The sequence below is a fragment of the Vulpes lagopus genome, chromosome 11 (assembly GCF_018345385.1).
Source record: "Vulpes lagopus strain Blue_001 chromosome 11, ASM1834538v1, whole genome shotgun sequence".
Classification (NCBI taxonomy): Eukaryota; Metazoa; Chordata; class Mammalia; order Carnivora; family Canidae; genus Vulpes; species Vulpes lagopus.
In genome coordinates this window covers 74339176-74353638 of record NC_054834.1, presented here as the reverse complement: position 1 = coordinate 74353638, position 14463 = coordinate 74339176, and the positions used below count along the sequence as shown (strand labels likewise).

At 42.1% G+C, this 14463-nt stretch overlaps 1 protein-coding gene across 2 annotated transcripts in view; it reads left to right on the top strand.

Annotated features, from left to right (window-relative positions):
- Positions 1–14463, top strand: part of LOC121471400 (RNA-binding protein 4) — a 30466-nt gene that overhangs the window by 11057 nt on the left and 4946 nt on the right. The window contains exon 3 of one of the 2 annotated variants that reach the window (XM_041722141.1): positions 12347–14300. The exons of the other annotated variant lie outside the window; for it this stretch is intronic. Within the exon in view, the coding sequence (XP_041578075.1) occupies positions 12347–12363 (17 nt within the window). The 3' untranslated portion in view covers positions 12364–14300. Of the gene's footprint in view, positions 1–12346; positions 14301–14463 lie in introns of those variants that run through there. 2 annotated transcript variants of the gene reach the window in all.

The window sequence follows — 14463 nt, the reverse complement described above, 5'->3', positions numbered from 1 at the left end:
AAATAAATGAAAAAACTTAAAGTGTTTTACCAAAACTTTAAAATGGAATTATGGGGCTCAACCTAGTCGAGATCATGGCAGCACTGAATATTTAGTAAAAGAATTGTCAACTAACTAAATTGGGAGAATGGGAAAGTATGGATGGGGGAGTGATGGGATGTGTAAGAGCAAAACTTATTACATAATAGAAATTAACAATTTTTTTAAAGTGGTAAATGGAGAATATTGACCAACTTGAGTCCCATAAAGGTAAGAACAGCTAAAAAGTTGTTATATCTGGGGAAGATGAAGCTAGAGACTTGAAAGCCTTATACTATTTGTTAAACCATGTTCACGGGTTATTTTGATAAAAAATAAAAGTTGGGGATGTCTGGGTGTTTCAGTGGTTGAGCGTCTGCCTTCTACTCAGGTCGTGATCCTGGGGTCCTGGGATCCCTGCAGGGATCCTGCTTCTTTCTTTGCTAAGGTCTCTCTGCCTGCTCTGTCTTATGAATAAATAAAATCTTAAAGTTTTGTCATGCTAACAGCTCTTTTCTGTTTAAGCCTGAGATGATGTCTAATCACTCAGTGAACCTTTTAAACTAATAAGAACAGTTTACTGTTCTACAGTGATACGTAAAGTAATAAAGTAATATGACTTTATTAACAAGTAAATAGCATCTCTGAGATACGAGGTGGGGATGGTGCTAGCAGTCTATCAAGGAGATAAGACACCAAAGAAGGAAGTGCTTAGCTGTTGGTAAGTAAACCTTAAAAGCTGAATTGAGCATTTTATTACTGCTCCTGTTTTGTCTAATTTGTCAGTGCCAACAGGGGAAAACTTAGTACTCTTTTTCTTTGTCCTCCAGGGCTCGTTCTTTAAGGGCTGAGCCTGCTGGTTTCATTCAGTCCTATCCAACATGTTGAATTGTTCCTACTCCATTTTGTAGTGAGATGAGAACTCTTAATTTCACTATGTAAGAAATGTTAAAACCAGATGTGAGAGTCTGGAGCTTCCTTATATAGAACTTCCAGATTTAACTATCATCCAGGCTGCTGTAAGAGGAAGGGAGATAGTTTTTACCCGCTGGCTTGAGCTGGAGTAGGGTCTTCTGATTTATTTATAGAGTTGAAATGGTTTGAAGAGCAGGTTTTAGTAGTGAACAAAGAGGTTTTTCCTGGAAAGCCTGGGAACTAAGATGCCAAAAAAATGTTTACTGTAGAGTTCCCTATGGTACCATCTATAAAATGCAAGGCCCGGTGAAGACTGGGAACTAGATTTCAAATATATACCTCAATTTCGAAAGAAAAAAGTTTTATGGAATGAAACTAATATGAGGTTTTAGGATTATGATTTAATCAATTCATTTTCCTCATGTTTTTTAATATCTGAAATTTGAATGCATTTTGATATCTATAGTTTAATTAGCACCTTGGTTTTAGTGATATGTAAAGTAATAATGCAACTTAAAGTCAGTGACATTTTGTATTAAATGAAATATGGTTATACTGCATGAACGCAAGTGTATCTGTAAGCTATATATTTATATATTTATATATATTTTTTAAGATTTTATTCATGAGAGAGAGAGAGGCAGAGACACACAGGTAGAGGGAGAAGCAGGCTTCACCCTGGGGGAGCCCGATGTGGGACTTGATCCCGGGACTCCAGGATCACGCCCTGGGCTGAAGGCAGGCACTAAACCGCTGAGCCACCCAGGAATCCCCTGTAAGCTATATTCTTAAAGGTGGAATGGCATTTTGCGTTTTGGTACAGGTCAGATTGTTCTCAAAAGTTACTACAGTTGAGGAGCACTTTGGATGGCTCAGTCCATTAACGCATCTGGTTCTTGGTTTTGGCTCAGGTTATGATCCCGGGGTTCTGGGATTGAGCACGGCATTGGGCTCCATGCTGAACGAGTCTGCTCAGGATTCTTGTTCTCCTTCACCTTCTGCCCCTCCTTAGGGATCCCTGGGTGGCGCAGCGGTTTAGCGCCTGCCCTTGGCCCAGGGCGCGATCCTGGAGACCCGGGATCGAATCCCACGTCGGGCTCCCGGTGCATGGAGCCTGCTTCTCCCTCTGCCTATGTCTCTGCCTCCTTCTCTCTCCCTCTCTCTCTCTCTCTCTCTCTCTCTCTCTCATAAATAAATAAATAAATAAATAAATAAATAAATAAATAAATATAAATAAATAGAATCCTTAAAAAAAAGTTATTACAGTTTGTATCCCAACAAGTTATGAAAATCTTTCCTTAAATCCTAATCCAGTGTATGTGTTTGTCTTTTCCAACCTAATAGTGTAAAATGATAGCTTATAAATTTAGTATTTATTTATATGAGTGAGGTAGATCATCTTTATATTTTTAAGATTTTTTTTTTTAATTTTTTATTTATTTATGATAGTCACAGAGAGAGAGAGAGAGAGGCAGAGACACAGGCAGAGGGAGAAGCAGGCTCCATGCACTGGGAGCCCGACGTGGGATTCGATCCCGGGTCTCCAGGATCGCGCCCTGGGCCAAAGGCAGGCAGGCGCTAAACCGCTGCGCCGCCCAGGGATCCCTATTTCCATTTTTTTGTATCCTTAGTCCTTACCTTTCTAAAATCCAGTATTGGTTTTATTTGTGGAAGCAATGTATAAATTAAGGAAATTAATTTGGTGATCTGAGTTGCTAGTGTTTTTTCCAGTTTGTCATTTCATGATGATTTTGCCATGTAGAAAAATTAAATGTGTGGTAATTGAATTTCCAGCCTTTTCTTCTAGCACTTGAGGATTTTGCATCATACTTGGGATTTCTGCACTTGAAGAAAGTAAGAAAATTCTTTTTTTTCCAGGTATTTTTATGGTTTCATTTTTTAAGTTTTGATTTTTTTTCTTTAAGATTTATTTATTTATTAATTCAGAGAGAGAGGCAGAGACACAGGCAGAGGGAGAAGCAGGCTCCATGCAGGGAGCCCGGCATGGGACTCGATCCTGGGTCTCCAGGATCACACCCTGGGCTGCAGGCGGTGCTAAACTGCTGCGCCACCGTGGCTGCCCTAAGTTTAGAATTTTAATCTACTTGGAATTTGTTATAAAGTGAGAGGTAAATCTCTAACCTTTTTTTTTTTCTAGATGGTCACTCAGTTGGGGAACAAATAGAAACAAATCTCAATTTAATTGCAGTGGAACAAAAAGGGATGAAAATGATGCTATTTGAACATCATATCTGATTATTGATTATAATCAGATTCTGATTATAAGAAGGAAACAAATTTAGCACCCTTTTTGAAGAAAGAGGAATGAATAGGACATTGGATACCTCCTACCTACTCTTAGAAGCCCGTTTATGCAGGGAGGAACTACTGCCTTAGATTAATTATTAAATCGTAGTCTCTAGGGGTTGGCCGGTGGCAAAATCAACTCTTGTGACTCTATGCTTAGAGTGCTTAAAGTATGTAGTCTTTACTTTATGGAGTGTTAATCAGATTGGTTGCAGTTGGCATGCCTGGCATGCCTGTCCTTCAGGATTCATTCAGTAGTAGTCAACCTACAGAACTTGATGAAGAACTGGTGTTGCTCCCCAGTCCATTTGTGGCAATGCCCAGGGGCTTCCCTATCAGATTTGGGCCTACAGGGACTTGCCTTGGCTTGTAATCATGATGGATGAGACTGATTTTTCTCTCGTAACTGTTTCTTCTGTTATTACACTGTTCGTAGCTCTGAGAGAAAGCCTGCATACCAATTTAGGGACAGACATGTAAGTTTTAACCCCTTAACTTTAGAAATTTTCTTTGGCAAATTATACTCACTGGCAATCTAAGAATTTACTTGGAGTCTTTAAAATGTTCTCATATTTGGTGAAAGGGCTTATTTGATTTGGCTGCTCAAGTTCCACCTGTGTATTGGTATGTTTGGCTTAGTCTTCTATTCACTTTGTTAGGAGCCTGACGTGGGACTCAATCCCAGGACCACACTCTGAGCTGAAAGGCAGACACTCAACCACTGAGCCACCCAGGTGTCCCAATAAAACAGTTTCTTGAAAGAAATTTCCTTTTGGCTTTAGTGTTGGATATCTTTTAAGAAGTGGAAGTGAATAAGAAATCTGGCAATATTTTCCCCCTTCACCAAGGGGGAATGGGTAAATCACATCAGTGGTGTACCAACTGATGTGGAAGGGTGTCTTGGTTTTCTTTGGTTTGGAGACAGTCCTTCCAAAATGCCAGCCTCTTTAATTTTTAAAAATTCACTCACTTTTCTTATGTTAGCTATCTTGTGTCTTTCTTTTCTTTTTTTTTTTTTTTTAATTTATTCATGAGAGAGACAGAGGCAGAGGGAGAAGCAGGCTCCATGCAGGGAGACTGATGTGGGACTCGATACCAGGACCACAGGATCAGGCCCTGAGCCAAAGGCAGATACCCAACTCCTGAGCCACCCAGGTGGTCCCATCTTGTGTCTTTCCAGATTGCTTTCTTCAAAGTTTCAACCCTCTGATCCCACTGGAACTTCTGATTCATTGATCCAACTTTTCATTGTCCCTCACCCTCTTATATTCTCACTTCTTTCCCCAACTTGAAAAACATACCAGTCATTATCATTTCTTTGTCTACATCATTTTCTTTACAAGCCCTGGGGCTCCTCAGTCCCCCAGCATCATCATACACACTTGGCAGTAAGTACTGCGTCCCAGGTCATATCCAGTTCATCTGTTCACAGTCACTTGATTGATGAGGCTGAAGGTGATGGAAGAAAACAGTTTCAGTGACTGATCCCACTTTGAATGATCATAAGCCTGACTTGTGTAGACTATGGTTCTGCCAAGAGATCAGGAGGAGTACAGTTCCCTAGTCCGTTGCTGTCTCTTTCACTTCCTCTCTTAGGCTCACTCAGCTACTGGCCTACTTCATTCTTACTGAGAAAACAATCAGAAGGGAATTCAGCCTTCTCATCACACCTGTTACTCTCTAGCATCTGCAGCCACATCACATTCCCTCTGGTTAGTTTCTTTTACCTAGGGCCAGTGCCCTACTTAACACCTTAGGGCCAGCTTGCTGCTGCAGTTCTTTGCTTCTTATATCTGGTTTTCCTGTTTATTGAATCAGTCTTACTAGCATTATATTGTTATTCCCACTAAAAACTTTCCCTTGCTCGTTAACACCACTTCATTTCTGCTGGTTTTTTTTTTCCTTTTAAGATTTATTCATGAGAGACAGGCAGAAGAGAGAAGCAGGCTCCCTGCGAGGAGCTGGATAGGGAACTCGATCCCAGGACCCCGGGATCACCACCTGAGCCAAAGGCAGATGCGCAACCACTGGGACACCAAGGTACCCCTCTTCACTCTGTTTTGTAGCGAAACTCTTCAAAGGCATTTTCTATGGTTTCTGTCTCCAATTAATTGCCTTCCATTTTCTCTTAAGCCCTTTTTATTTATTTATTTTTTTAAAAGATTTTATCTGACATGGAGTGAGCAAGTGAGCAGTGGGCAGAGGGAGAGGGAGAGGGACAAGTAGACTCCCTGCTGAGCAGGGAGCCCAACGCGGGGCTCCATCCCAAGATTCCAGGCAGATGTTAAACTGACTGAGCCACCCACGTGCCCTGTCTTAAACCCTCTTTAATCAGATGTTCACTTCTACCATTCCACAGAAAAATTGCTTGTGATTTTATGTTGCTAAGTCACGTGGTCAATTTTTTTTTTTAACTGAAAAGATGAAGGCTTCTTGTTCATGTCACATGCCCATTGTGGTGGTGTGGTGGTTCCTCTTTGTATTAGTTCTCATGACTCAAGGATTAACAGTGAACATAGTGAATTGGGTGTTAGAAATAGCTTTGTATTAAAAAAAGGGAAGAGTTGAATATAGAGTGTTAGGAGAGCTAGAGTAATGTATGTATGTGCAGATTACTGTGATAAATAGGGCGCCAAGCTTTATTGAGAAACTTGAGATTTGAGCAGATTTGAATGAGATAAGAGCCAAACAGACTTCTAGTATTCTAAGCGGAGAGAACAGCTTGAGTAAGGGCCCCAAGGTGGGATTGTAGCTGGCCTGTTTTAACAGGCTGGTAGGGGGAAGAATGGAGTGACTGGGAGAGAGTAGTAGGAGAGGAGGTTAGATCCTTAAATGATGGGGTAGTTCACGTAGGTCTGTTTGGCCTTTACTCTTGAAATAGTATTGTTTTTAAGCAGGGGAGTATGGTGTGATGCACCTTTTATAAAGAAGAAAAAAATGGCTTTACTGAGGTACTCTTTCCTTTTTTTTTTTTTTTTTTTTTAAGATTTTATTTATTCATGAGAGAGAGAGAGGCAGAGACACAGGCAGAGGGAGAAGCAGGCCATGCATGGAGCCTGATTGGGGACTCCATCCTGAGACTCCAGGATCACACCCTGGCCTGAAGGCAGGCGCTAAACTGAGTACCAGGTGTCTCTAGGTACTCATGTCCATGAAATAAGAGTACAGATTTTTTAAGAGTACAGTTTGACACATTGATAAATCACAAGATGAACATTTTTTCACCCCAAAAGGCCCTGTGCTGATTTGCAGTTAATCCCTTCAACCTCTGGTCCTTATCTACTTCTATCGTTGGTATTAGTATTTTGACAGAGTTGATTACTTTCTGTTCCTGAACAATTAATTTGACTTCCAGGACATAACACCTGGTTTTTCTACCTTTTCAATTTCCTCTGCTAGTTTTTTCTCTTTCTGACCTCTTGATGTTAGAGGCTCCATAGTTCAGCTCTGAGTCTTTAGTAATCCTGTGGATTCAGATGCCATGTGAATATTCCCAAGTTCAATCTCTGGTCCAAGTCTTCCAAATTTCAGATTAATATCCTGTTTGATATTTTGATATCAAAAATTTGATATTTTTGCTTGAGCATCTGATATTTCAAAACTTGTGTAAATTTGATCTTCTGACAGGTATCCTCTTCCACAATCACTCCTCTTATACCCTTCCCTCATCTCAGTTGATGGAGACTCCATCCTTCAGTTATCCTGGCCAAGAACTGGATTATACTCAGATTCAGTCCATTAGGAATCTTGCTGGTTTTACTTTTCACAGTCTTCCAGACTTTTGGCCCTCTAGTAAGAGCCACTGTCCTCTCTTACCTGTATTTCCTAAAGTTCTTTCCCAGTTGGTCTCACTGCTTCTACATCATCTAATGTCTTCACAATACAGCAACCAGAATGCTCCTTTTTAAAATTTTATTATTGCCATTGTTTGATTTTAAGTAGGCTCCATGCCCAATGTGGGGCTTGAACTTAAAACTCAGAGATCAAGAGTTCCATGCTCTATTGACTGAGCTATGCAAGTTCCCCTTAGAGTGATGCATTTATTTATTTACTTTATTTTAAAAAGATTTTTATTTGTTCATGAGAGAGAGAGGCAGAGACACAGGCAGAGAGACAAATAGGCTCCATGCTGGGAGCCCAACCATGGGACATGATCCCGGGACTCCAGAATCATGCCCTGAGCCAAAGGGAGGTACTCAACCACTGAGACACCCAGGTGTCCTGAGTGATGCTTTTAAAATGGAAATCACATAATGTCTTAGACCCCACCCCTTTAATCCCCCTACTGCAGCTAGAGGCTCTTCCTTTCAAATTTAGAATCCAGTGCAAAGCTTGTAAAGTCCTGCATGATCTGCCCTACTCATCTTTGAGTACTCTTTGTCCTACTCCTTGTCCTACTCCTTTGCTCCCTTGGCTTCATCCATACCATATGCTGAACATTTTACAGCCAGGCCCCTTCTCCCTTAGCGTTTACATTGGTGGTTCTCTAGATATTCCTTATAATCCTCCCATTTTTGTAAATGGCAGATTTGGGTTTTCAAGGTGAAAAGGAAGCTGGTAAGTTTTCAGGGCAGTAAAAATGAAGCTAGGGGCTGTATTCTCTCTTTTTCTCCATGCTCATTTTAGTGGTATTGCCAATTCCCTTGGACTTACCTACCATCTGTATTCTGAAGATTCCCAAATGTTCATCTCCAGCTCCCTACTTTGTTCTCTATGCTCAAGCAGGCTGTCCACAAGGCAATGGAAGTTTGAGATTTGAATTTATTCCTATGGTTTCCTATAATTTGGATAACTGCTGGTCTCTCCAGAAAGGTATATGGAATTTTTGAGGACAGTCAGTGGTCCTTAGTACATGCTTTTGAAATTCTGTGGCTATTCCTTGGTCTAGAGGGAAGGGATCAGAAAAGATGAGAAAAACTTAATTCTCACAAGTGGTGGTGGGGAAAGACTTCTTGATGTTGCTATTGAAACATTGGTTGGGTTTTTTTATGTGCCAGAAATGTGCTGAGGTCTTCATGTGAAGTCACCATACCCCTTCCTTTCTTTTTGTTTCTTTTAATTCTCTGTGTATATTACCTACGGTGGATGCCAAATCTGGAGGTCTCCAGAATTCTGGACCCTCTTCAATTTATACTCTTTCTGGGTCAGTAGTTCTCAATCACTGGTGATTTTCGCTCCTTGTTCCCCACCCTCTGCTGGGATGTTTGGTAGTGTGAAGTTTTTACTTGTCTCAACTGGGGGGATGCTACTGGCATGTAGTGTAGAGTCCAGGGATGCTGCCACGCATCCTACAATGCACAGGGAAGAATTCCAATTCCTTATCACAAAGAATTACCTAGCCCCAGATGTCAGAAGTGCCAAGGTTGAAACCCTGTTCTAGGCAATTTTAATCAATTCTTTTCGTTTTGCATTTACTAACTAAAGTTGTGCTCTCCAGTAGGATAGCCACAGACCTATAGGGTTCTGTGAGTATGAAATTCCCATGGAGTTTCAAAAGCCTAGTACGAAAAATAATGTGAGACATTCATGTTTAAATGATCATTATATCAAATTATATGAAATAATATATTGGATCTATTGGGTTAAATAAAATAATTTTACCTGTTTCTTTTTACTTTTCTAAATGTGGCTATTAGAGTTTTTCAAATTATAGTTGACCCTTGAACAATATGCATTTGAACTGTGTGGATTCATCTATATGTGGGTTTCTTCCAGTAAATACAGTGTAATGCTATAAATGTGTTTTCTCGTCCATATGACTTTAATATTTTCCTAGCTTTATTGTAAGGATACAGTATATAATGTGTAAAACATACAGTATGTATTAATCAACTGTTTCATGTTATCAGGCTTCCAGTCAACAGTAAGCTATTAGTGAAGTTTTTTGGGAATCAAAAGTTATATGTGGCTTTTTGGCTACACTGAAGGTCGGTGCCCTGACCTCCATATTATTCAATATGTAGGGTCAACTACATATGTAGCTTGCATTTGTGGCTCACATTATATTTTTGTTGGATTATGCTGATCTGGATGCTGAAGACTGAAATTTACTTCTCTTGTCCTAGACCTGTCTTCTGTGCTCAAAGTTCAAGGATCCAGAGACCTACATAGAGTTCTTTCTTGGCTGTCTTTTTTTAAGATTTATTTTTTAAGAATTTATTTGTTTTAAAGATTTTATTTATTTGAGAGCACAAATAGCAGGGGAGCAGCAGGCAGAGGGAAAGGGAGCAGGTTCTTCACTGAGCAGGGAGCCTGATGGGGGGCTTGATCCCAGGACCCTGGGATCACAACCTGAGCCAAAGGCAGATGGTCAACCATTGAGCCACCCAGGTGTGTCGTCTCCCCCCCCCCTTAAGATTTATTTTTAGGGAGAGCATGTGCAAGTTGGGGGAGGGGCAGATGGGGAGAGAATCTTCAAGCAGAATCCCCCCCACCCCATCATAGAGCCCAAAGGAGGGGACACCTTGATTCCAGGACCCCAAGATCATGACCTGAGCCAAAATCAACCAAAGCTCAACCAAGTTAGCCACCCAGATGCCCTTTCACCCATCTTTTTCTAACCACACTGCCCTGCCTTTCAGGTCCTAGTTCACCAAACACTCCCTCCCTCAGGTCCTTCTTCTATTTGGAAGGATTTTCCCCCTTGGCCACTTTTGGGCTAATTTCTTATCCTTAAGATCTTAGCTTCAAGTCCTCCTAGTAGACACCCCCTCCCATTTTTCCTTACCCATGTATTTGGTACTTAACCCACTATTTTGCTTATTTAACGTTTTCTTCACAAAACTGAAAGGGGATCAAAGAATTTTCCCCCATGCCAGGCAACAGTGCCTGATACATAATAGGCATTTAATAATAAGTATATATGTAAACTATCATTTGAATTATGTGTTCCTCTGGAGAACATAATACCTTCTGCCCTTGCCCCCATCCATTCATTGCCTTAGCAGTCCTAGTCATTCAAGAAATGAGTGTCCTCATAGAACCAGGCCCTGGGGGTAGGATCAGAGGATTGGTGGATGAACACTTGTAGGGCTGGAGTTGTGCCCCATCTCATAAAACAGAGAAAGTAGAACTGTTAGATATGGGCCCTTTGGCTTTGAGATTTGATGATCCTTAAGGGCTGAGTAAGTGGGTTTATCTTTAGGTCTTATAACTGGGTAAGAAAGAGCAGAAGTGGGGGATCCCTGGGTGGCACAGCGGTTTGACGCCTGCCTTTGGCCCAGGGCGCGGTCCTGGAGATCCGGGATCGAATCCCATGTCGGGCTCCCAGTGCACGGAGCCTGCTTCTCCCTCTGCCTGTGTCTCTGCCTTTCTCTCTCTCTCTCTCTGTGTGTGACTATCATAAATAAATAAAAATTAAAAAAAAAAAAGAAACAGCAGAAGTGGTAAGTTGGAATCCTTGAAGGACTAGAGAGTGTGATGTCCGCTCTCCTTCCTCTACCTTTTTTATTTTTTAAAGATTTTATTTATATATTCATAGAGACACACAGAGAGCAGAGACACAGAGGGAGGAGAAGCAGGCTCCACACAGGGAGTTCGAAGTGGGACTCGATCCCGGGTCTCCAGGATCACGCCCCGGGCTGCAGGCAGCGCCAAACCGCTGCACCACCAGGGCTGCCCATTCCTTTACCTTTTGATAGTTTGTCATCATAGATTTGTGTCCTTGAGTCCATCTACTGTATTAATTGGTGAGCTCCAGAGGGTGGAAATCTTCTCTTGCTTGCCCAACATTACAGTTCATCGGTGATAGGAATGGCCAGTTGAGTGTTTTTTTTTTTTGTTTTTTTTTTTTAAGATTTTATTTTAGAGAGAGAGCATGAGCCTGAGCAGGGGGAGGGGCAGAGGGAGAGGGAGAAGCAGACTCCTTGCTGAGCAGGGAGTCCAATGCGGGGCATGATCCCAGAACTCTAGGATCATGACCTGAGCCAACTGAACCACTCAGGTGCCCCTAGTTGAAGGCTTTACATTTACTTCAAACAGCTCTTAATAGAAAAGTTATTTTATGATGAAACAGGCTCAGAGAGGTTAAGTAGCATGCCCAAGGCACAGAAAAGGCTTGCTTTTCAGTTCTGGACTCCAGTTCCAGAGCCTGAATTTCAGCCTTTAGTAAGTGTGCTGAGGCTCATGGCAGCACGAGCTCTATCTCCCCTTGGGATTCTGGCTTCCTTGTGGGGCCCAGGAATCTGTGCCTGTCTAATGAAGCCTGGCTTGCCCAGCCCTTTTTAATGCAGTGTGATTCCAGATGGGAAGCATACCAGCACCAGTGTGATTCCCACAGTATTGGCCAGTTGCCTTGGATGACCTTGTTTCAAATTCTTCATTGTGTGTGAGGAGAGGTACAGTTCACACAGCCACTGAAGTATCCTGGCCACACCTCAACATGGAGGGAGTATGATACCTTTGGTGGGGAAAGCCCCTTTCCCTAACCACTCATTTTCCTAATTCACATGGCCACTGCCCTGCTTCAGAGACACAAGAGCCAAGGGCAGTGCAGGACCACCATTACTGTGGCAGTCAGGTTCACCTTGCCAAATGAAGAAGCTTATTAAAAACCTTCCATTGTATCTCCTCCATGTAGATAGAGTTTTCCCTAAGACTGCTGGATCCCTTTGCCAGCTGCTCCTCTCCAGTAACTTCTTACTGTGGCTTTCTGCTGTAGAGAACAAGCACTAGGTATCAGAAAGCTTTCCCTCAGCATGTGTTTGTTGGTGGTGGGGGGTGTTGGGGAGGGGTGGCCCAAGTCATTTAAACTTTTAAACCTCTATTGCTTTAATTACCAGGGCAGCCAAGAATGCTACCTCGTGGGGTTCTTGTGGACTAGCAGAGATGTTGGATAAATCAGATGTGAAGGGCCCTTGTATAGTTTGAATTTGGCTGGGATCTTTAAAGGACTTGGAAAACTAAGGCACTACTGATTTAAATAATCTCACCAGACTTTAGCTTCTTCCTCTGTTCCTGGGGCTAATCTGACATTTCTGGTACTTCAGTTCTCTTCAGCAGGAGAACATAGCCCAGATCTTAAAAGCCCTGAAGACGTTATTCTGACAAGTTGACAGCTTTTCCTAGTAATGCATTTTTATCTCTCTTTTCCTTCGAAATCTCCTAGGGCAGGAGACGGTTTGAGGACTACATTTGTGAGACAAATCCTGACAAGCCATGAAGTCCATCCTGGGCAAGCTGCTTCCTCTCTCTCTTTGGGCTGCCTTGTAGCCTCAGAACCCTTTTTTGCTTTTCAGGCAAGCTCTGCACAGTGCATTGAGTGCTGAAGACCTGGTATCTTTTGTGACACATTGTCTATCTCTACAAGGCTGCCACTGGCCTAAAAGGTGGAACAAAGCTTGGGCTATATAGTAGGACTTCTGCCAAGTAGAAGCTGTGGCAGGTCTGTGTCTCCCTTACCACCCCAGGGAAGATGTTGCAGTAGAACCCAGGGAGTTCTCAAATACCACCTAGGGGAATCTGGATGCTTTTTTTCTGGGCATCAATATTTAAATCAGGCTAGGATTTATTTTGCTTTGTACTTGAAGTGTCTTACTGTGCTGCTGCTGTGTTTGGGTCTTGCTTGGGCGGATGCTCAGAATTCCACCTCAAATAGTGGACTGCTCAGGAAGAAATTCATGGAAATGGAAGACCTGGGATGTTCTTCATTCCCATCCCCCACCCTGAAGCTGGGCCAGGGATATCCCCTTGGCCTTCATTATCCCTCCATTTTCCCTGTCTCTGTAAACTGGAAAGTTTGTTTCAAAGGGGAGAGGTCTTTTCTTTCTTTCCTCCTTTTTTTTTTAATTATTCATGAGAGAGACAGAGAGAGAGAGAGGGGGGCAGAGACATAGGTCAAGGGAGAAGCAGGCTCCTTGTGGGGAGCCCGATATGGGACTCAATCCCAGGACCCTGGGATCATGACTTGAACCACTGAGCCACTCAGGTGCTCCAAGGGGAGAGGTCTTAAGTAAGGCACAAAGAATAAGCAGTAGAGTTTTGGTAGAACCACATAAATAATTGCCCTTCTCTGAACTCACACAATGCTTTTACTAAGTTTCTCCTAACAATTAACATTTTTGTCATACCATCCTCTCAGCTGAGACCTTATCTCATCTCCCCTGCCCCTCAGCTTTGCCTTGTGCAAAGCCCTTAGGGCCTGGCGAACAACAGGTGTTAAGCAAATGTTAGGGTAGGAGGGGTTCATGCAGTTATTTATGGGTTGATTAACCTCAGGGATTTAAACCCTACCCCTTTGGACTATCCCTAGAATCACATGCCTTTATGAATGAATGATCCTTTTCTTGTCTATAGGGTATTTTTTTTTCCCTTTAAAATGTCACTTTTTTTGGGGGGGGGGCTTCATCATTAGGTGAGAGACCTCTGTTAAATATCCCATAAATTTCACATTTATATTGCTATTCATTTTTTTTTTCCTTTCCAGAGTGATCTTTTAAGTGAATTGGATTCTTAAAGAGGTTGATTCTGTTACCCCCAAACTTAAAACTGCTTAATGGCTTCCAGTTAGTCTTTTAAGGTGAAGGTGAAATTCCTAACACAGCCTTATAAGGCTCTAATGAACTGTTCCTGTAACTTAACCTCTTCACATGCCTACTGCAGTTTATTCCTGCCACAGAACTCCCTTTCTGGTTCCTCATGGATGCCATGGTCTTCTTGATCAGGGGCTTTCATTCTCACTTGGACTATAACTGCCCCATTCCCTGTCCACCAAAGTCAGTCACTACTGTTTTCATAGCATCCTGTACTTGACCCTCCATGGTACATATCAGAGATGTAATTAAGGTTTGTTTCTCTGTTAGGAACCACATAGGCCTTCGTTCATCACCCAAATCTTGGCTCATAGTAGGAATTCAAATCGTTGATGAATGAATTCAGGAGCTTTTAGCATTTTGAGAGGCCTCATGGGACTCTGAAATGGTCTATCATGAAACTTGGTCTTGTGAATAAAAGGGATTTATGCTCACAACATGCAATTTCTCATGGTATTTTTTAAAATAAATTTATTTATTCATGAGAGACACAGAGAGAGAGACAGGGAGAAAGAGGGGGAGAAGCAGGCTCCATGCAGGGAGCCCAATGTGGGACTCGATCCGGGGTCTCCAGGATCATGCCCTGGGTTGAAGGCGGTGCTAAACTGCTGAGCCACCCGGGCTGCCCAATTTCTCATGGTATTAATGGAGATTTAGAAATAAATACATTTGTTCCTATTCAATAGTTCTCTTT